The 21,654-nt window shown below is 45.3% G+C and overlaps 1 protein-coding gene across 1 annotated transcript; it reads left to right on the top strand.

The window, feature by feature from the left end:
* Positions 1 to 9,436: 9,436 nt before the first annotated feature.
* On the top strand, positions 9,437 to 21,077 carry LOC308293034 (uncharacterized protein; the record flags this gene model as incomplete). Its single annotated transcript, XM_080735464.1, has 6 exons — positions 9,437 to 10,201; positions 11,834 to 12,288; positions 17,065 to 17,405; positions 17,959 to 18,209; positions 20,148 to 20,327; positions 20,868 to 21,077. 6 exons carry the CDS (start codon positions 9,437 to 9,439, stop codon positions 21,075 to 21,077), a joined length of 2,202 nt encoding a protein of 733 aa, XP_080591590.1.
* Positions 21,078 to 21,654: the final 577 nt, after the last annotated feature.

The raw sequence follows: 21,654 nt of genomic DNA, 5'->3' as shown, positions 1-21,654 counted from the left end.
TCCACCTCCCAAAACAAACAAACAAACAAACACAAAAATTAAAAAATAGATAAATGTGTGAATTTAGTTCCAGAATTAAATATTCATAAAAAAACAAGTGACAAAAGAATAAGGGGGGGGGGGGGGGGGGGGGGGGGGACCAGATTGAAAACTTTCTGTTTTAGAGATTGCACATTAGTTTATAGGTTGTGATTTATTCACTCACCTGGATTATAATTGTTTCATGTTGCCACAGACAGCTATAGTGCTCCCTCTGGACCAGACAAGACAGCTTACATACAGATTTACTGCCTCCACTAAAGCTATTGTCACATTAGCAGTCTGTGCTCTCGCTGTGCAGCCAGAGAGCTTTCGCTGGCATCACAGCTAGGCTATTCCCACCCACACACGGGACCTCACTAACTGAGGTCAAGCCAAAGCCAGTAATGTCAACCTTTGTTTGTGTGAGACGTCACGCATATAGGAAAACACTGCGTGCCTTACAGGAAATGTATTGGGAAATAAATATCCAGTCCACGTTAGAATCTTGATGTATATACCGGTAGATGCAATGAGGGTGAGGAAGGTGAGATTGAGGTGAGGTTGGGGTTGACCCTCGATGCTTATAGGTTGGACTGAGCGAAAGTTGATGCATACCGTATTGTGTGGTCTCTCAGTGCTTCATCTAAATTCAGACCAGACCGGCCCATTTGAGAATGTAAAGGTCAAGGCAGGATTGTGACCTATGCTTCACCCATTGCTCTCTCTCTCTCTCTCTCTAGCACTTTCTGTCTCAGTCTGCTAGTCTGCCTGCCTACCTGCCTGCCTGCCTGTCTGTCTGTCTGTCTGTCTGTCTGTCTGTCTGTCTGTCTGTCTGTCTGTCTGTCTGTCTGTCTGTCTGTCTGTCTGTCTCTCTCTCTCTCTCTCTCACTCACTCACTCCCAATCTGTTGCTAACAATGCATGTCTACTTGACGTACATCCTGTTAATAGTATCTGATGATACGTGTATGTAAGGCCCAGAAATTAGAATCAAGCTTGGTTCCCCTTGAGCAAATAAGTTAACGCAACTAGCTCTATCACTGATCAGTAGAAAACTGGGGGTTGTAATATGCAGATCATGTGTGTGAATGATATTGTGTGTTACGTAAAATATTTGTGAAAAGCTTGAATCTATGTCAACAAATGCTATCATCAATTACCTTTTAAACACAACCCATCATCGACTGATCGGCACAGGACCTATGGGTCAAACGATTTGATGGGTGACTAATTTCGGTGAGTCAATAACGCTGGCAGCTTATAGCTTCTGATTCATGATTTCCAAAACGTGGGTAGTTTTGGTGCAACGGATGACACAGCAACACTTATGCGTCAGTAAGCAATATTTTAATACAAACTGTGGTGAACTGATAAAAAGCATTATTTTCCAGTGGGAGTCTATGGATGGGTTTCTGGTCCACATTACACTGATAAGAACTAGATGCGTGCGCAGGTCGGTAGGCTACCAAAATTAGCCAATGAAACCAGCGCTCCCCAAAACAACAGGTTTGGGGATTGAACGGAATTGATTACATGATACAGTCACCTGTGCATTTAGTCTCAATGTTTGTAAACAAGAAACATGTCTATGGGTAAAGGTTTTAACCAAATGGACTCACACTTGATGAAGCTGCAGTACGTTGAAGGGGTCTATAGTGTTAAAGTGTTAAAGGTAGCTTTGCCCACAGGGACTATTCTCAGTTAACTGTGACAGCCCTGCAGCGGGATCAACATTTTAGAACTGGCATGGATCGAAGATTCTTGATTAAAATAAATCTAAAGAAAGGTTCTTTAACTGGATGAAATAGAAATGCAATCCTTCGCATTTCTTTCAGGGAAGTGTGTTGAACGTGCATGTGTGGGCACTCTGCTGTGTTTTCCTTATTTTTACTGACAGTAGGAAAGCTGAGAATGTCAACACTGGGCTGCTGTGGTGGGATTTTGATACTGGGTCGATAAGCTTAAAAGCCTAAAACCACCCCAGACACCAAATGATTAAGCTCAGCAGCAACATACTCCATGGCAGTACACAGACAAATTCTCAATGTTATCTCATCCATTTGTAAATCTGCGAATGTACAAATGGGTCCATACGGTTACACTTTGTACACTCGCAGAGTTAAATTACAGTTATTACCCAGGAATGTACAACAGAGTGCAGCATCCACAGATATTATCTACAATCATGACCAGTTCCCTGGTCATTTTCTGTGCTTCATACTGTTACAGTACATTTTATATTTCTGTTTGTGTATATTGTTAAATCGAGCAGAATGTCTGATTTGGAGCCATAGCGTTTTTGAACTAAATAATGAGATGACATGAAATGTTCTCTATGTTCTCCACCAATTGATAACTTGCATCAGGTCAGTTGTGGGAAGTGTACGCTACAGTATTATTGTACATTATTGTCATTGTTGTCCTTTACATAATTAGTCCACTGACACCTTTCAACAGAGAAGTAGGCTTCTTCTGACTGAATCAGTATTCTAGTAACATGACACATACAGTAGATGTGTTAATAGTAACAGCAGGTCTGTTGGCCCCAACTAATTAAAAGTGTGTGTTGAAAATGGCTTCCTTCTGTGCAAGAGTGAAATAGTCTACTACTATCTCTGGGTTTTTGCGGGTTTATTGGGGGGAGAAAAGAAAGAATGCATTAATATATTTCATTATGATGAACAGTCAAATATAATGACCATGGGGAGAAGATGGAAGTGACAGAGCTGTCATAAAGACCATGTTTAATTAGGTCTCTGTAGACCCCAATTACCAAGTTTTACCATGATCTGAAAATGTAAGCTAAGGAAAAACATTAACTATTAATTAAAGTACAACAGGACATTTACACCATTAAAGCTCTCATCTGTTGCTGTGAAGGCATTTGAGGCATTGTGTCATACGCTGAAAAGTTGTGGACAGTAATGACATGCATTTACTGTTGTATTGAGTATTTTTGGATAGGCCTACTCATGATTTCCACTCCACTAAATTTCAAAAGGCAACTATTGCAATTTTGACTTAATATCTTTGTACATTATTAATTCACCACTTAAGCCCTCAAACACATGATAGTGAAAATCTACAAGCTCACAACAACAAATTTGTACTTTTGAGCATACAATATTTAGCATTTTGTATTTTTTAGAATTCTGACTGAGCTACTTTTACTTGTAGTTGAGTAATATTTGACCAGTGTACTGTACTTTGACTCTAAGTACTGGGATTGAGTATTTTACACGTTGAACAAATCTTTTTGACTGTTTGATCAGTACAGTACAGTATACTATTAGTCCATGGGCCATACGAGATGTCGGTATCGGAAAGGTGGCAAAGGTTATCATGCATTTTTGAAAAGCTCTATATCTGTAGATTATAATTTGGTATGATAACCCTTTTTGAGACACAGCTAAATTGGTGTTATCAGCCGCTAGAGTTGGTGTCCCATTAACTTTACACTACAGGGAAAAAAAAGCAAAAACATAATCTGCTTTAAGTAGCATATGAGGGGTCAAACTAGGGTTTTTTCATGATTCTGAATCCATTGCACGCATCTGTTTTGAACAAAAAACATTCCTTGGGCTAAAAAACGGCCCCACAAGACTATGGTTTAGTGATGAAAAGATGAGTCATCACTTTTCACACTTTTGTGGGGGCCGTTTTAGCACAATGAATGTTTTTTGTGCAAAACAGATGCTTGCAATGGATTTAGAATCATGAAAAACCCCTAGTTTGACCCCTCATGTGTTACTTAAAGGAGATTCATTTTTTGCTTATTTCCCCCTGTAATGTAAAGTTATTTGGGACACCAACTCTAGTGGCTGATAACACCAATTTAGCTGTGTCTCAGAAAGGGTTATCATACCAAAATATAATCTACAGATATAGAGCTTTTCAAAAATGCATGATAACCTTTGCCACTCCGATACCGACATCTCGTATGGTCCATGGACTATATGTTTACCTTTCTGTTTACAAGTATAAGAAATTATTTGTTTCATAAATATTCAAATAGGTTTCTCTGATGTGGGAAAGGTCAGCAACCTAAGATGCCATTGCATTATAATATCTATTCTTTTTAAACTCTTCTTCTATAGCACACACATTCTTTATAGCACACAGTATCATTTGTAATACGTTTCTTTGAATATATTATACACGCTTCTCTGGACTCTGACTTCATCAAAGATGTCTGGGTTATCACAGAGATGAAACATGGATGAGAGTGGAATGTTTGTACATTCTCACTGTAGATGCATGATATTTTGATATATCCTTTGCTATGAGTTCCACTACTCTATCATGGCGCGCTATGTGCATCCCTTTGAATGCATAACAGCCATTCAAGATGTGTGACAGTGCTTCAGTTATCTGATGAGGGAGTGGTGGAAAGATTGAGTCTGGTGGGAAGGACTTGTAGTCTGGCTTTTACAGCGAAAACGCAGGTGCGTGCGCGCACACACACACACACACACGTGCACGCACACGCGCGCGCACGCACGCACGCACGCACGCACGCACGCACGCACGCACGCACACACACACACACACACACACACACACACACACACACACACACACACACACACACACACACACACACACTACTTAATATACTTTGCTGCATGCCTATCGGTACATCCCTAGACTGTGACACATACAGTACAGTACCAGACATTACATCACCAAACTGACAGACAGACAGACAGACAGACAGACAGACAGGGAGAGGGAGGGAGGGAGGGAGGTGAGCAGGGTGAGAGGGGAGGGCCTGCAGTGTGCGTGCAACGCAGCAGGGCACGGTGCGGGGCAGGGAGAGGTTGAGCTGATGGGCCAACCGGTGATGAGCAGAGAAGCCTCTTTAGCCCAGAGGATCACATGGTGTCACTTACCTATACCTCCAGCCGGGCTGGGGTGGCGGGATGGGACGGGGCAGGACTGAGCTGGGTAGGGGTGGAGATTGGACTGGGAACTGGGGAGGGCTGATACGCATACAAATGCTCAACAGCAACATACTCCATGGCGATACACAGAACAATTCTCAATGTTATCTCATCCATTTGTAAATCTGCGAATGTACAAATGGGTCCATACGTGCGTGCGTGCGTGCGTGCGTGCGTGCGTGCGTGCGTGCGTGCGTGCGTGCGTGCGTGCGTGCGTGCGTATGTGTGCAACATGCGTGCAACATGCGTGCGTGTGTTGTGTGTGTGTTTGTGTGTAAGAGCACACAGGGCTGTTTCTATTGTATAAACATAGTCATGTGTGCTCTTACACACCCACACACACACACGCACGCACGCACGGACGCACGCACGCACGCACACACACACACACACACACACACACACACACACACACACACACACACACACACACACACACACACACACACACAGTGATGCATGTGACAACATTTGGCTTGACTTAGTGAAGGTGGGGCTCACTGCCAATCCTTCAGCTCTAAGTCCACCAATCCTATTAGTGTGTGAGCCTGGGGAGGAGGAGATGGAGATACAGAGACCTCCTCCACTGCTCTGATCACAGGGCAGGTGTAGCGCAGAGGGCTGAACCAGGCTCTGACACAGTGGGGTTCAGTTCCATGTGCAGTTCAATGGCCTTTGGCCACTGTTTCCCAAACACTGGGTGCATGGTGGACACATTTTTGTGGGTCGGAATAAATATCCTTTTTCCCCCTGTGTAACTCAAAGGGTAGAACCTGGTACTAGATCTATAGGGTGAAATGAGCACTTCATCCATTTTAAACCATATCTTCATAACTACAGTGACAGTGTGATTAGAAAGTAATAGGTTTTTTTTAACCTATAATACCATGGATTGTATGGTTCTTGAACTATGACTGAGGACAATACTGTATGTGGTTTCTTGGATTCCAGGAAATCCTAGGTTCCAAGATGAAGGAGATTATATTTCTCATTTCACTTTTCCACCGGGGAAGCTTGGCTTTATCCTCCTCAAATATTGTCACTGTCGGGCAGAAACCTTGTATCTCCAAGTTTCAAATTTGTACGTTTTCTTTCGTGAAGTAAAGCCCTGCTTCATCAGACAAGGCTGTTGCACAAAGGTACTGAAATCTATAAGCACACAATGCCTTTTGGGCAAGGTTTCCACCTGACAACGACAATATATCTGTTGTTGGTGCTATCTTATTTTGTGCTGCTTCTGATGGGCCTGTACCAGTTTTCAAAAAGGACACTGCAAAAGTACAGAGAGAGAATGTTTGGAGTGATGATTAAGTAATAGTCAATGGACAATGATGTGTTGCTTATTTTACTGAGTTCACTGTGTACTTCTAAATAAAAAGATGGATACAAACAGGTAAATAGACAGACGTAGCTTGTATGTTATATAAAGCAACAGGGAACTGCGAGTCACCGTTTTGGATGAAATGTGCTCCACTGGTTTGTTGCAGTACATCAAGGTCATTTGTGAGGTCATGTGTTTGATGTGAGGGGTCATGTCTCAGACAGAGTGATCACTAGTATAGCAGATTAACTGGGCCATCTGCTGTGTATACACACACACGCACACCCACACACACATGAACACACACGCACACACACGCACGCACGCACACACACATGCACATGCACATGCACACGCACACACACAGACAGACACACACACACACACACCATAGTACCTCATTAAAGCGCACACTAAAGGGATTATAACTCAACATTCACTATTCATGACTCAGGAGGCACACAGGTTGTAAACCTTTTATTTGACTCGTATACAGCTCTTGCAGTGTGGTTGTTTGTCTTGACAGTAGATGTCAAGACTTGTGGTGGAAACTATAGAACTTTATGTAGAATAACTGTTAGGGCTACATGCCTAAAACTAGGCTCTTAGACAATATTCTATTGATTATTACTTTTTTATTTATTTATCAAATGAAGTGATGAATGAAACCCAGGACATCACCGTCATGGCCAGTGTGTGGCTGAAAACCTGATAAAAGGCGGTGTGTTTTGAGAAGATGAAAGGCTGTGGGATAAGGAGCTTACAGAAAGACCCTGACGCTTTCATTATTTTCTTCTTGGCTGACCTTCTGACCCTCTCTCTGGCTGTACTGGTCACCACCTCTGACCCTCTCCCTCTAGGCTACTGGTCTACACCTCTGACCAAAACAATATTACTAGGCCTACTGTTAAAGATAAAGGTGATGTAAATGACATATTTTGGTTAAAACTAAAATATGTAAAGTTCAAGATGAAGAAAAATAAGTTGTATTGTCGGTCTGAATATCGTAAAACAATAAATACTCACAAGAAGTATATGATGCCTTCTCATCACTGTGCACATGCAGATATGACAGCTCATCCCCATGATCAAGTCACCCCCCCTACACCCATAGCATGACTTTCAAATCTATCTGTGTGTATAAAGATCGATCTGTGCAAGCTTCCCACAAGTTGTAATCACAGTATACATAGAGTGTATTTGCATTCCATTTATGAGAAAGTATCTACAGTCAGTTATGCATAAAGTGAGTGACAAGTAGGAGTACCAACATAAGACGGACATGGCCATCTAGTGGCAGCATTGAATAACACAAGGAGTTGTGGGCAAAAGTGCAGCAAATGTGGCTCAATGTCTGCCAACACAACTGACATGACAATATACTTGCTTGGTCTATCATCAAACTAAATGGCTGCTGTGAGCCAATATTGTCAGGCAAACTACATCCGAAGAGAAGACCTGCAAGACTAATCGACATACACACTTCTTGTTGTCAACATGATTGTTGCCCACTGTCTCACCGTGATGTGATCATTTAATTCTCTGTCTTCCCTGCATGGTGTCACATCCACATGAACACAGACATACATGTGTCCATAATCACCATTCAATCCATCCATCCATCCATCCATGCGTCCTCCTTAACCTGCGTCCATCTTAAAAAAGGTCTCGCTGACTCTGACTCTGTCCCTGACTGTCCCTGTCTGTGTCCTCTGTGTCTCGTTGCTTATCGTCTGTCACAGTTCTGTTGTTAAACAAACAGGCCAATAAACAGACTGGCACCTGGCGGCGGACATGTCTTTATAATCAATTTGTAAAATCTCATAAGGTCATGTTATGGACTGCTTTACGCTGCTACTGTCGCCTGCCTGTCTCCGTTTCAGATTAAACCCCATGGTTGATTATGTGTGAATTGTCGGGCTGTGGCTGTTAGCTGTAATATGATTATGGTAGATTTGCTGTTGCTCAGACCCCCTTCTGGGCTGCCTTCCAGGCAACTGCTGCTGCTGTCACTCAAACTTTAGTACATCTACTGCTGACAGAGTCCAAACCTGCAATGAATGAATGAATGAATGTGTGTGTGTGTGTGTGTGTGGGGGGGGGGGGGGGGGGGGGGGGCGTCAAGGATCAGGGAGGAATCTAAGGTCAAGGTTGTGGGAAAGAATCAAGAATGTCAAAGATGAGGGGATGAATGGAAAGTGGAGGATGAGTAGATGAATCGAGGAATCGAAGATGAGAGGATGAGTCGAGTGTGAGGGAATGAATCAAGCGTCGGGTGAGGGAAAGAATCAAGGGTTCGAGGATCAGCTTGTTAATTCAAAGCCAATGTTGTGTGGGGATTCTGGGGAACCCAGGAAGATGAGACTCAGGGAGGGGACTCCATCTCGTTGTTGGGGATTCATGAGGCTATGTAATTTCCGTCTGCTATTGTGCTGTATACCTAGCAGCAAACCACATTTCTAATTTGGCACAATATACTGTATGTCTTGTAACTCGAATTGAAATTCAAGGAGAATTTGAACAGTAAACTAATTAGATTTTCAATTGTACAATTCTTACAAACCTGCATGAAGTCAAACATTTAATAAACTAACACACTTGTTTCCCATCTTCTTTCTCCCGTAGGCGAAAGCACCCTCCTATTTGCTGGGCGGTCAGAGAAACTCAATTTAAAGGGATTGTCGGCGCTCCGGAACACAGGATGTCCTAGGAGGACATCCTGCCAAAAGAGATCCTCTGGCTGGCATCCATCTGAACCAGGCCCCCTGGATGGGCCTAACTGGCACATCAGCTGCTAGCCATCAACCAAAAGCGCGGCTTTCCAACATAAGCATGCAGCCAGAAAGCCTCCTTGCCTAACCGTCAGAGGGCTGGGCTCGGAGATGAAAAGGAAGGCATTTGGTAACGCCTAGTTCTTCTTCAGTGGTATATCTGGAAATCTGCCCTGGGAGGTTTGTAGAATTAATTGCCTGGTGAAAGTATACTTGCTGAGAGGGTGGATCGTGACATGTGCTGTACTGATCGTTGATGACATGCCTCTTCTTGAAAGCCATCAATTCATGCCAAATGACTTCCACTCATAGTGCGCGGCGTCACATCAGAGATAACACCCGGCAGCACTTGATTGTGCGAGTGCGGAACTCTAGCCAAACATGGTCAAAGACGCAGGCCTTCTCAGCCTGGCAGCTACAGGGCACACACTGCAGTGGCCCGGTAGAACACTAACGGCGTTCGCCGTTTTCCCGTCGTTCCCCCTATGCTCCTTCCTCCTCTACTCCCTTGTGACTTTCACACCAGCCGCTGGCAGCGTGCCCGGCATAGAATACGACTACGGCGTCAGCCCCAAGTTCGTTTGCACGCCGATCCCGCCGGAGGCGGACCCCAGCTGCTTCTCGCCCCCGGCGGCCCATGGGCCCGGCGGTACCGGACACGGCAGTACCGGACACGGCAGTAACGGACACGGCAGTAACGGACACGGCAGTAACGGACACAACGGCAACAGCCGGCGAGCCGTGATGTCAGAGGAGGCCAAAGCCACCATCCTGCACCTGCGGGAGAGCCTGGTGAGGCAGAAGGAGACCATTCTGGACCAGCGGGAGACCATCAGAGAGCTCACCGCCAAGCTCACCCTCTGCGAGGGCTTCGGGGGCCACCACAGCATCGGTCACCACGACAACCACCATAACAACCACCATGACAACCACCACGACAACGACCACGACGATCACCACGGCGGGGACCATGGCGGCCATCACCCGTCGTCGCACCACGACAGCGACCATCACTATCCTCACAATAGCCACCGGCCCGACCACCACCCACGGACAAGTCCGCCCCACAGTAAACCCAGCTCCTTCTCTGCAGACCAGACCAGAAAAACACTGCAGACGCTGAAAGAGAGACTGGAGAGCTTGCAGGTGAGACAAGAAAGAACACTTGCAGTATATAGAGGTGAAGAGGGGACGGTTTGGGGAGGTGTCATTGACCCTTAGGTCTCTGTCGGGTCTTCCTCGCCCAGTCGCCTTAGGGAGAATGCGTGTGCAAAGTTTCACTGCAATCTGACGCTGGGTGTGAATCCCATCACAGGTTTGACTAGTTTGCATTATTTCTTGCAACCATCAACCATGGTCACAAGCTTTGAACACCAGTAGGTGTGTATGTAAACATACACACCTACTATAGAAACAAACTATACACCCACTAGCCCACACACAGCACCTCCAGAGCTGTTCCTCTCTCTCTCTCTCTCTCTCTCTCTCTCTCTCTCTCTCTCTCTCTCTCTCTCTCTCTCTCTGTCTTTCTCATGCTAGAGGGTGGTGGTCTGAGAGCTGACCTCTTGGCCAGGGAGGGGAAGCTGCTCTAAGTTGATTATTCCTGACCCCTTGCCCCAAACAACCTCCTGGGTCGCTGGTCACATGGACAGAAATATGACTCAGGTGGTGGATGGGTGGGGGGGAGATCCTTACAAGGTCCTTAGAATGTGGGAAGCCGATTAGTGTTGTATGCAAACGTTCTTTGGTAGTGAAGACGTACAATGTTATTATCCTCAAGAGAGGGGGGAAATCAAATTGAGTTTACTAAGCTCTTGTTTGATTTGGGATATCAAGTATATGCCACATTAAATATTTTTTAGTGCATAACTGGACACCAGTGTTAAGCTCATTTTCAGTCATTCTCATTCCTGGGTCAGCTCCCAGAATAGCCTATTACTCCTCATAGGAGGAATATTGTCTGATGGTCACATAGGCTATTGATCTCATCATCTCAATTAAACAAGGCATTTGTTGATTTTGTTCCTCCTCTTATTCTTTTTCCTTGTTTTATCTCAGTGTTTTTATTACTAAACAGAAACACTAGACTAAACTGAATTAAACTCAGCAAAAGGACATGTAGGGAAAGTATTGCTGGCAAATCCCCCTCCCATGAGACAAAACATAAAGCAGGGTCTCCCCCACCTACCTAAAAGGATGTACAGTATACATGCCGATGCAGTGGGGCTGCATGCTATGCCACCTTCACCTCCAATTAGCCTTATACTCCGGGACGAGTCCATTAATCTTGGGTGGTGTATCATGTAGTGGCAGGGGAACAAAGACGGATTTTAAGGTGAGGAAGTTTAGGATGAGGGAAAGGAGAAGAGGGTAGAGAAGGATCACCAGGAGAGTGGTACTGTATACAATACTGTAGGTTGCAACTGAGGTTGCAACTGCCACCCTTCGCCTCACCTTGTGATTATTATGGCAGCCATACTGTTGCTGGATGGGTAGAGACTCAGGCCACCTGGGAAACAAAAGGTTTGCCCTTGGCTATGAGTCGAGGTGTCCATGACCAGACCACTTAATCCTTAACTGCAACCCCTGCCCCCAGGCAGTGCTTATCACAACCAACTGCGGCCATCAACTGGGTGAAGCCGAAAACTGAATTCCCCCTGTGGGATTATCTGGTTTAGGATTTGCTTCCAAGATTCAACATTCACCCTTGCTGACCAAATCCTGCTTCCACCAGCAGTTAATGGGTCAGGTTTTGACCTGTGCTTTGTGTCCTTCCAGGCCAGGAACTCATCCAGTTCGTACTCCAGTTCGCTGAGAGAGCTGCTCCAGAGGAAGATCAACGCCCTGGAGGAGCAGCTGCACAACCACTACACTCACCATGACGATCACCATGACGACCACCATGACGATCACCACGACGACCATCATGACGATCACCACGACGATCACCACGACGACCATCACGACGACCATCACGATGATCACCACGACGACCATCATGATGATCATCACGATGATCACCACGACGACCACCACAGCAACGGTCACCAGAACAACGGTCGCCACAGCAACAGTCACCAAAGCAACGGTCGCCACACCAACGGGCGCCACGGCAGTCACCATGGCAGCAGACACCACGACAACCACCAAGGACACCACGGAAACGGGAACCACTACGACCGCCACGATGACCACCATGACAGCCATCACAGTGGTCACTACGGAAGCCGCAGGTACAACTTGGACTGTAACTATCCATTATCGAGGACTTGGAGCGCAAAGGGCCTAAGTGACATTTTTGTTGAAAATGTAAAGGTCTGCATGAGCTCTATCAGATGGTGAAAATAATTCTTAGTAATAATCTTTACTTTTTGAAATGAAGCCTAAAAACCAAAAAGACGTAGAGAAAACCTTCAGTTGAACTTGGAGCGCAAAGGGCCTAAGTGCTAGTGCAGTATACCAAACCAGGGGCCCCCAATACGCACCAAACCTGGCACAAACACTGTTCAGGAGTCTGCCATGACAATAGTCATACCAGGGGCCTTGTGTGGCCCCCAGGGACCACATTAGGACCCCTGGAGGCAGAGGCGCCGAGTTTTGTCCACGCCGCGGGGGGCTGAAGCCTATCGAGCGCATACATGCAAATAGGCTATAGGAGTGCTACACGGGGTTCCGCATCCCTATGTCACCCACAGACTTACCGCCCATGCCTGGAGGGCCCTAGGTGCCACAGGGGAGCAGAGAGACAGTATAACTTGCCAGTAACTGCTCCGATCCGCACCAAAAAAAGATTAATCAGGAGTCTGCCATCAGATTGGCCACACCAGGGACCGTGTGGCCCCCAGGGGCAAAATCAAGGGCCCCCAGGGGCCCCTGGCTGCCACAAATGCACCGTTGGTCCACTCTGCACCAAACTTGGCATAAACACTGTTCGATAGATAGATAGATAGATACCTTTATTATCCCAAGGGGGACATTTAGTTGTCCAGTAGTAGCACAGCAGTATACAGTTATTTACAAAGTTACAGAGACGTAAGAAAGATAGATAAGAGGGGGAAAAAAACAAAAAAAAACAAAGACAAGAGCAGTACAGTACCAATAAGGAGAAGGTGCATCAATAGAGGGGGCGAATAATATATAAGAATATATACATAAAGTGTCTTGCAAAAGAGACCATAGCAGTCAATGCTAGTTAGTGCAAACAAGTATCTCACTGTCAATGTTAAACAAAGCAAAAATACTCAGAAACTACCAACACTAACAACCTAATAGTGCAGTGTCAAAAATCAGTGCGAAAAAAAGAAGAAACTAGGAAGCGTGTCACCGCAAGGCGCACATGAGCACTCTTCCTGGAAGGTCCTTAGAGGTCAAAGTCAATACAGCAATTGTTCCTTAGAGGTCAAAGTCAATACAGCAATGGTTCCGTAAGTCTAAGTTAGGAAGGGAGACCTTTTCAAGCGTCCGTTATGTGTCTCGTTGTACAGCTTAAGGGCAGCCGGTACAAAAGATTTTCCTAATCTCTCACATCTCTGTACTGGGTAGGTAAAGCGGTCGTTTCCTCTCTTACTCCAGTAACTGGTGATCTCTAGATGGAGGGGGTGGGAGGAGTTCTCCAAGATGGAATCTAGCTTCTTCGCAGTGCGCACCCTGGTTACTTCCTCCACCCCCTGCAGAGAGGACCGACAGAGCCTGCTTTCTTCACCAGTCTGTTTAGGTTAAACGTGTCACCTGCTCTGTTGTTGCCACCCCAGCATGTTATGCCAAAAAAGAGGACACTTGCCATGACAGACTGATAGAACATCTGTAGCATCCTATTGCACACCCCAAACGATCTCAGTCTTCTCAGGAGGAATAGCCTGCTTTCCCCCTTGCTGTGAATCGCCTGCGCGTTGTCCGACCAGTCCAGTGAACTATTCAGGTGTACTCCGAGGAATTTGTAGTTATCCACGAGCTCAACCACCTCACCGTTAATGGTGCTTGGCACCGGGGGGACTCTCTTGGAGGTGCGGAAGTCCACCACCATCTCCTTAGTCTTGCTTGCGTTGAGCTTGAGATGGTTGTCCTCGCTCCACTGCACAAAGTCCCTAACCACACCATCGTGCTCAGCCGTGTTGTCACCCGAGATCTTGCTGATCACCACGGTAACATCTGAGAACTTCTGCAGATGACAGGTCTTGGAGTTGAAGCGGAAGTCCGATGTATAGAGAGTGAACAGGAAGGGTGAGAGCACAGTTCCTTGAGGGGCCCCCGTGTTGCTCACCAGCACATCGGACCGACAGCCCTGCAGTCTCACAGACTGTGGTCTTTCTGAAAGGTAGTCTGTGATCCATGCCACAAAGCCCTTGTCCACCCCCATCAGCGTAAGCTTCTCCGCAAGCAGAGACATGGATAGTGTTGAAAGCACTGGAGAAGTCAAAAAACATAATTCTGACTGTGCTGCCCAGATCTTCCAGATGGGTGAGAGACTTATGGAGCATGTAGGTGATGGCGTCATCAACCCCAATATCAGCCTGGTAGGCAAACTGAAGGGGGTCCAGGTGATCACTGACCGCCGGTCTCAGTAGGTTCAGAACCAGCCGTTCAAAGACCTTCATGACCTGTGATGTCAGGGCGACTGGTCTTTTGCCATGACAAAAGTCAAACAAGGGGCCATGTGTGGCCCCAAGGGGCCTCTGGTGCCACAGGCGCACTTTTGCCCCATTACGCACCAAACTTGTCACAAACACTGTTTAGGGGTCTGCCCTGAGAATAGTTACACCAGGGGCCACATTAGGGCCCCCCAGGGGCCTCTGGGTGCCACAGACACACTGATGCCCCATTACACAACAAACGTGTCACAAACACTGTTCAGCGTCTTAGTCTGGGGCCTTAGGGGGATAAAATGGCCACTTCATGCTTCGTCTAAAAGCACCAAATTGTGCACAGATTCAGCCCAGGGCATGTTCCAATGATTTAGCTAGGGCGCACGAGTCGGCGACCTACGGGGTCGCCATGCACAGCGGCCAAATCAAGTTGGGCTCCCATCAACACTATACTACAGGAAGAAAATACCCAGAAAATAGTATTCTTTAACCCTTAAGTTCTGTTCGGGTCATTTTGACCCGTTTTACATTTTCATTTGAAAAAAAAAGGTAGAAGTTACATTTTTTTCCACCTGAAACTCACTGGCCTTAAAGATTCTTCTGAGATGAACGTGTAAAAAAAAATATTTTTGCACTACACCCATGCTACACCCCCCTCATATTTTTTGAACCTTAAGTTCTGTTCGGGTCATTTTGACCCGGAAGCACATAATTATGCACAGAAATACACAGTATTGTGCCAAAACACAGACACACAGCCCCCCTCCTTCTAACACCCCCCTTCCGAAGCCCCCCTGTCTGATTTTCATTTTTTCCTATAAGCATGAGCAATATTGCCCAGTATTAAATAAAGTCGTTTTTTACATGAATTCCAGCTAAATCAGTAAAAACGCCTAGCTCGTTCAGTGTTTAATGTGATATAGCAAAGCAGAAATGCAAACATTTACCATATATATCATATGAATTGTTTGGTATTGAGTCAAAGTCAATGTATCATGATGATTTGTTAAGTTAAAATTTATATTAGTGTTGTTTTTTTTCAACCAAATATCCCCCGGGTCAAAATGACCCGAACAGAACGAAGGTGTAGTGAATCTGAACAGAACTTAAGGGTTAAGAAGGATGTAAGGGGTCTAACTAGGGGTTTGTCATGATTCTGAATCCATTGCAAGCATTTGTTTTGCACAAAAAACTTTCCTTGTGCTAAAAATGGCTCCCACAAAACTGTGAAAAGTGATGACTCATCACTAAACCATCTTTTGTGGGGCAATTTTTGCCCAATATTTACTATTCTGTCCCTATATCGGGACGCAACTTGAACACAGATGATTCGGCTCAAGTGACCTTCACAACGTTTGACACGGCTCGCTCCCTTTACCTCGCTCAGCGGTGCCTCTCGTGGCTTGAGACGGCGCGCCTCCGGCTTGGTCAAAAACAATACTTTTTGAGAACCATCCAACCTACCGACTTTAATGGCACGCAGGTCAGTGTGCGTAAAATTGACTAATATCCACCTGTTTCCGTGAGAATTTACTGTAGCATTATCTGTGGGACACTTCCGGTTAACAGCAGACATACAAGCTCACGTCGCGTCGCAGATACAATTGTTGTGAGCTTGTAGATCACACTCGGCTGCGGTGCCGGAAGCTGCCGCACACCTGCGCAATGCACGATGGGACGTTGGCAAGTTGTGGATAGGAGACCCCCATACCTTATTCTTTTAATAAAACCCCCCAGGGAGACAAAAAAGGCCAACTGTGTATGACAACTATGTACCGGTATACAGCTATCATGGTGCCATGAAACAGAAAATGGAACACATTGACATTTAAAACCGGGGATGTATTTCAAATATTTTTTCTTGGTCTCCTCGTTGGTGTGCACGGTGTCAACTCGGTAGGATAGGTGGTTGTCCAGAACCGGCGATCGGACCGATAGGCCCATGCTGATGACATCAGGGTAGACCTACTCTATACAGTATATGGGCATAAAAGGGACACAGGCAGACAGAAACAGGGATCTCTATATACTGTATTGGCATAAAAGGGACTCTGACAATGGATACAGTAGGTAACAAAGCCGGGTGGGGCATGCAACTTGCATTGTTCCCGACATGCATTGTTCTCGAGTAGGCTGCGGACACCGCCTAGTTTTACATTTTATTTATTCTAGATAAACTTTTTTTTGTGAACGGGTTTTTACCTTGAATCAGATGCAATTGGAAATTGGTGGAAAAACATTTGGGAGTGGTGATAGCTCGAGTATTGGTTGAGCTTCACATGACAGTTAGCTTGCTGCAGAATATAGTCACGTCGGCAACCACACTTGCAATTTCCATTTGCATCTCTCTAGTTCTAGTATATTATATAGTAGTTTATAATTGATTAAATCGATTAGTTCGATTAACTGTTGCACTCCTACATATAGGTACAACCACCATGGTAGTCATGGAAACCACCACTATGACCGCTATCGTGGCCGGAGTCACGGATACGCTGACAAGTACCATCACGATGATCACCATGACGACCACCACAGCTTCGGTCACCACGACGATCACCATGACGATCACCATGACGATCACCATCATGATCAAGGTCACCATGAGGAGTATCATGATGATCACCACGGTCAAGATAGCCATGACGACCATCACGACGACCACCACGGCAACAGTCACTATGGCAACGGTCACCATGGAAACGACCATCATCCCAGCAAACTGGACACAGTGCTCAGTAAACTTCATCACAGCAAGACAGACCCTGGTAAATACACACGCTCGCGCACACACACATGCACGCACGCACACACAATGTATGTCAGTATCCCAGAGTGGGATATTATTGCAGGGTATGATAATCAGAGACAAATACGTGTGCTCTACCTCAAACTTTGTCTGAGAAAGAGCTTGAAACTTCGCTTTTATTTTATGGTGCAATAAAGCATCTGTCTCATTGGAGCCCTCAGCGTGCGAGCATTTATCTATTTGTCTCTACTTACAGTTCGTCGCTCAGCACTTGCCCAAGTTCAGATTGTGGATGTGCATGTCGTCCTCATAATTTACTTGCACCCTTTAATTAGATTTGTCATTTAGTATTGTTTCTTTGTGTTCTGTATCTGTATGACATACTGTATTTGAATGTTTGAATTGACACGTCACGTTGAACAGAACTCTTTCAACATTATCTATTTCACTTTACTCGCATCCTCCCCATGTGACTGCTATACATTAAATAGCGCCGATGCATGAGACACAAAAAAAACACAAATCTCTGCAAAATAATAATAAAATGACAAACACTCTCGCAAATTCTGCAGGTAACCAAAAGAAACCAAAGAATCCTGACGCCTTCCAGATTGGTTTTCCCATGAGAAGCAACTACATGTACGGCAGGATGAAGCGCTCACTGGTGAATGAGATCTTTGCGCTGACCATCTGCCTGTGGCTGAAAGGAGGCGAGGGTCCCGGCCTCGGAACACCTTTCTCCTACTCTGTACAGGGCCAGGCCAACGAACTGGTGCTGATCGAATGGGGCAACAACCCCATGGAGCTGCTCATCAATGACAAGGTACACAATGTTTGACGTACAGTGGTGTGGCCTACCGTGCAGTGTGTAGTACAATGGTATAGTACAGTGGTTCTCAAAGTGGGGTTCAGGGACCCCACTGGGCTCCTTGAGGGAGTTCCAGGGGGTCTCCGAGCTAAATCATGGATAGGAACCAAATTTAAATTAAAATTGGTTTTACAATATAAATCGGGGTCTCAGAGATAGAAATGCCATTGAATGGGGGTCCGTGGCCTAAAATGGATGTCAAACTGGAGGTCCTTGAAATTAAAATCTTTGGGAATCACTGCTAGTCGTACAAATCTTCTCTTATGGAGGTCCTTTTAAATAGGGGTCCGCGGGCTAATAAGTGTCAATTCGGGGGTCCTTGACATGAAAAGTTTTGACAACCACTGGTATAGTGGAATACGATTGTGACGCTTGCTTGCTAAAATAACACATTTTCTGAACTGACATGATGGACATGAGGAGACGGAAAAGAAGACGTTACTATATGTTAAAGGCCCTGCTGTATAAGATGACACAACCCCAAAGTGACCTCAGACAGAGTTCAGCTTCGGCGTACTGTACGCACATGGTTAAAGTTGTTTCTATTCAGACTCAGCCTCCCTTTGTGTGCCATCTTTCTCGCCACTAAATCTTTCTTGGGGACTAGCAAAAAAAAAGCAAAAGCCCATATTTTTCAACACGGTGGTCTAAATATTAATTTTCATTGAATTTGTAAAGGATACAACCACAGTGTTATAGACTCTGGTAGAAGTAGAAGACCTTAACTCTTTACTCTGATATTGCACTGGTAAGTCACTCTGGAAAGCTGCTAAAATTCCTAAATTGCAGCACTGATTAGCGTAAGAAAATGTTTATTTTAGTTTCTTGCAACTACAAATGCTCAGAACCTACCTAATTTGAGAGTAATCACTCTCCTCTCCACCTGACCAGGGCTCTGTAATAAGCTTGCTATGCCTGTGTGACCTTTCACTGCTCTGATTCCATTAGCGAGCCTCAAGAGGATGTGATGACGTTCTTTAGTGCAGTGTTTACCAAACAATGGGTCAGGGTCATGGACCACTTTACGGGTTGTGACGTTGCGATTAGTACTGTAAAGGTCCGTTTTTAAATTTTTTCTTACAAGAAAACTTGACAGCTGAACAAAGACAACAACCAACCAAGAACTCAAGAACTGTGACAATTTGACATTTTCCGCTAAGCCCCTGGCTGCTCTGCCCATACCAAAACACAATAAGTAATTTGTTATTCAATTAACTCAAAATACAGCTAACCATGGCCGATGACTTATCTTACACACTTACAGTTTTACTAAACTAAATTTGATTTATCCTTTCCTAACCCATGAAACAAACACCCCTCCTCCTCCATAGTACTTGGCACTCTAACAATCAACTTGATTGGCAGCACTGTAGAGGAGAGTGGTGACCAACAAAAAAATCAACCTCCTTCAACATCTGATGTACACATGTAAAGAAAACATGCAACACAAAAACTACTAAACAAACACATGTACTTCCCAGCCATGTTTGATGGTGATTGCTATTGGAAGCAGCTAGTATGTGTGCATGAGTTCAGGAGGAGAATTCCTTCTAACCGGTGTTACATTGGTGATTCAATGTTTGGGGGTACGAGCACAACACGCACATCGCTTAACACCTATACATTACATGAGTTAACAGGTTCAGACAATGGTGTATTATTAATATGCATATACGGTAATCACCCTGTGACACTAAACGTTGTCGAAGTGTGAATCGATGCACTCTATATTGAAACTTTAATATCACTAGTTTATTTTATGGATGGTCATCTATATAAACCGTTTGTTATCTGTCCCTCTGTCTGTCTGTGTGTGTGTGTGTGTGTGTGTGTGTGTGTGTGTGTGTGTGTGTGTGTGTGTGTGTGTGTGTGTGTGTGTGTGTGTGTGTCCAGGCTGTGACCTTGCCCATTAAACTGACAGACGAGAAGTGGCACCATGTGTGTGTGACGTGGTCGACGCGGGACGGCCTGTGGCAAGCCTACCAGGATGGGGTGAAGAAGGGCTCTGGACAGAGCCTGTCCGCCTGGCACCCCATCAAACCTGGAGGAGTATTCATCATGGGACAAGAACAGGTAGGATGGATGGATGGAGGGATGGAGGGATGTTGAGTGAAATAGCATTTGTGCTGACAATGGGTTGCGAAGATTTTCTTTTCTTTTTTACACTTTCACACTTTCAGAGTCAAGTGTGAAAATACAAATGTTGCAGTAGTAAATGGTGCATATATATATATATATATATATCACCTTTATCCAAAGCACTGATGGCAAAGGAAACCTTGCAAGGCACCAACCTGCATGCATGCTCATCGGGAACAGTTAGGGGTTCAGCTCCTTCCTCAAGGACATTTTGACACTAACCCAGGAACCGGCAACCTTGTGTTGCCCATGTGGCCATACCTCCTTACTGCTGCCCCAGTGTGCTGCACAATCACATGGCTGACAATTTGTCATTGTCAATTTGTCCATCCATGTTTTAAAGTGTTAATAGTTCAAATGTTCATGTTAAGAAAGAAAGAAAGAAAGAAAGAAAGAAAGAAAGAAAGAAATTAAGACCTAGGCCTATGCATAATGTTAAACTTTCTCTCATGTCCATTTTACCATCGTTCACAGGACACGCTGGGCGGCCGCTTCGATGCCAGCCAGTCCTTTGTAGGGGAGATGTCCGACCTCCAGTTCTGGTCTCGGGTCCTGACGTCCAGCGAGATCTACAGCCAGGCCAGCTGTGGAGGACACCAGACTGGGGATGTGATGTCCTGGTCCGAGGCGTCCGTTGAGCTCCACGGTGGGGTCACTAAGAATCCCTTTGACCCTTGCCACTAAGGGTCCTGCAACCGGCGGGGTCCCATCCATAAACAATTCCCAATGTTGCCACTGTAAGGGATTATATAACCATTTCAAAGTGGTTGAAGAGAGGGGGTGTCACCAAGTAGCCCTTCGACCCTTGTCGCTGAGCACTACAACCTGATCCTCATCACTATATGGACTACATTTCCCACTGCTATGGATTATAGATCCACGTGTCAACAAAAAAAAGCTCTTGGGATCAGAGATGGAGGATTGTTTACATTCTCCATGATCATATTTGTGCATCTCCAAAATAGGATTTCCTGTCTCGAAATGGCTGCACACAAGTGACATTACCAAGCTGAACTAACTTCCTTAGTTAAATGGAATGTATAAACATTACAGCAGGTATCCGGCAGGACGGGGAAATCGCGCTCTTTCGAACAACCATCATTTCGACCGGAGGGTTAGCGACTCACTCCACGGAGGTTAGAGTTAGGGTGAGGGTTAGAGTCGGGTGTCGAAAAGATGACATGTAGTAACAGCGACATGCTCCCGGCAGGACTTGGGGGACAGCTTACTTTGAGGAACATCCAACTTCTCTATGAATTAT

This window comes from Nannobrachium achirus (genome assembly GCF_963921795.1).
Source record: "Nannobrachium achirus genome assembly, chromosome: 10".
Lineage (NCBI taxonomy): Eukaryota > Metazoa > Chordata > Actinopteri > Myctophiformes > Myctophidae > Nannobrachium > Nannobrachium achirus.
This window is presented reverse-complemented; position numbering and strand designations above follow the sequence as displayed.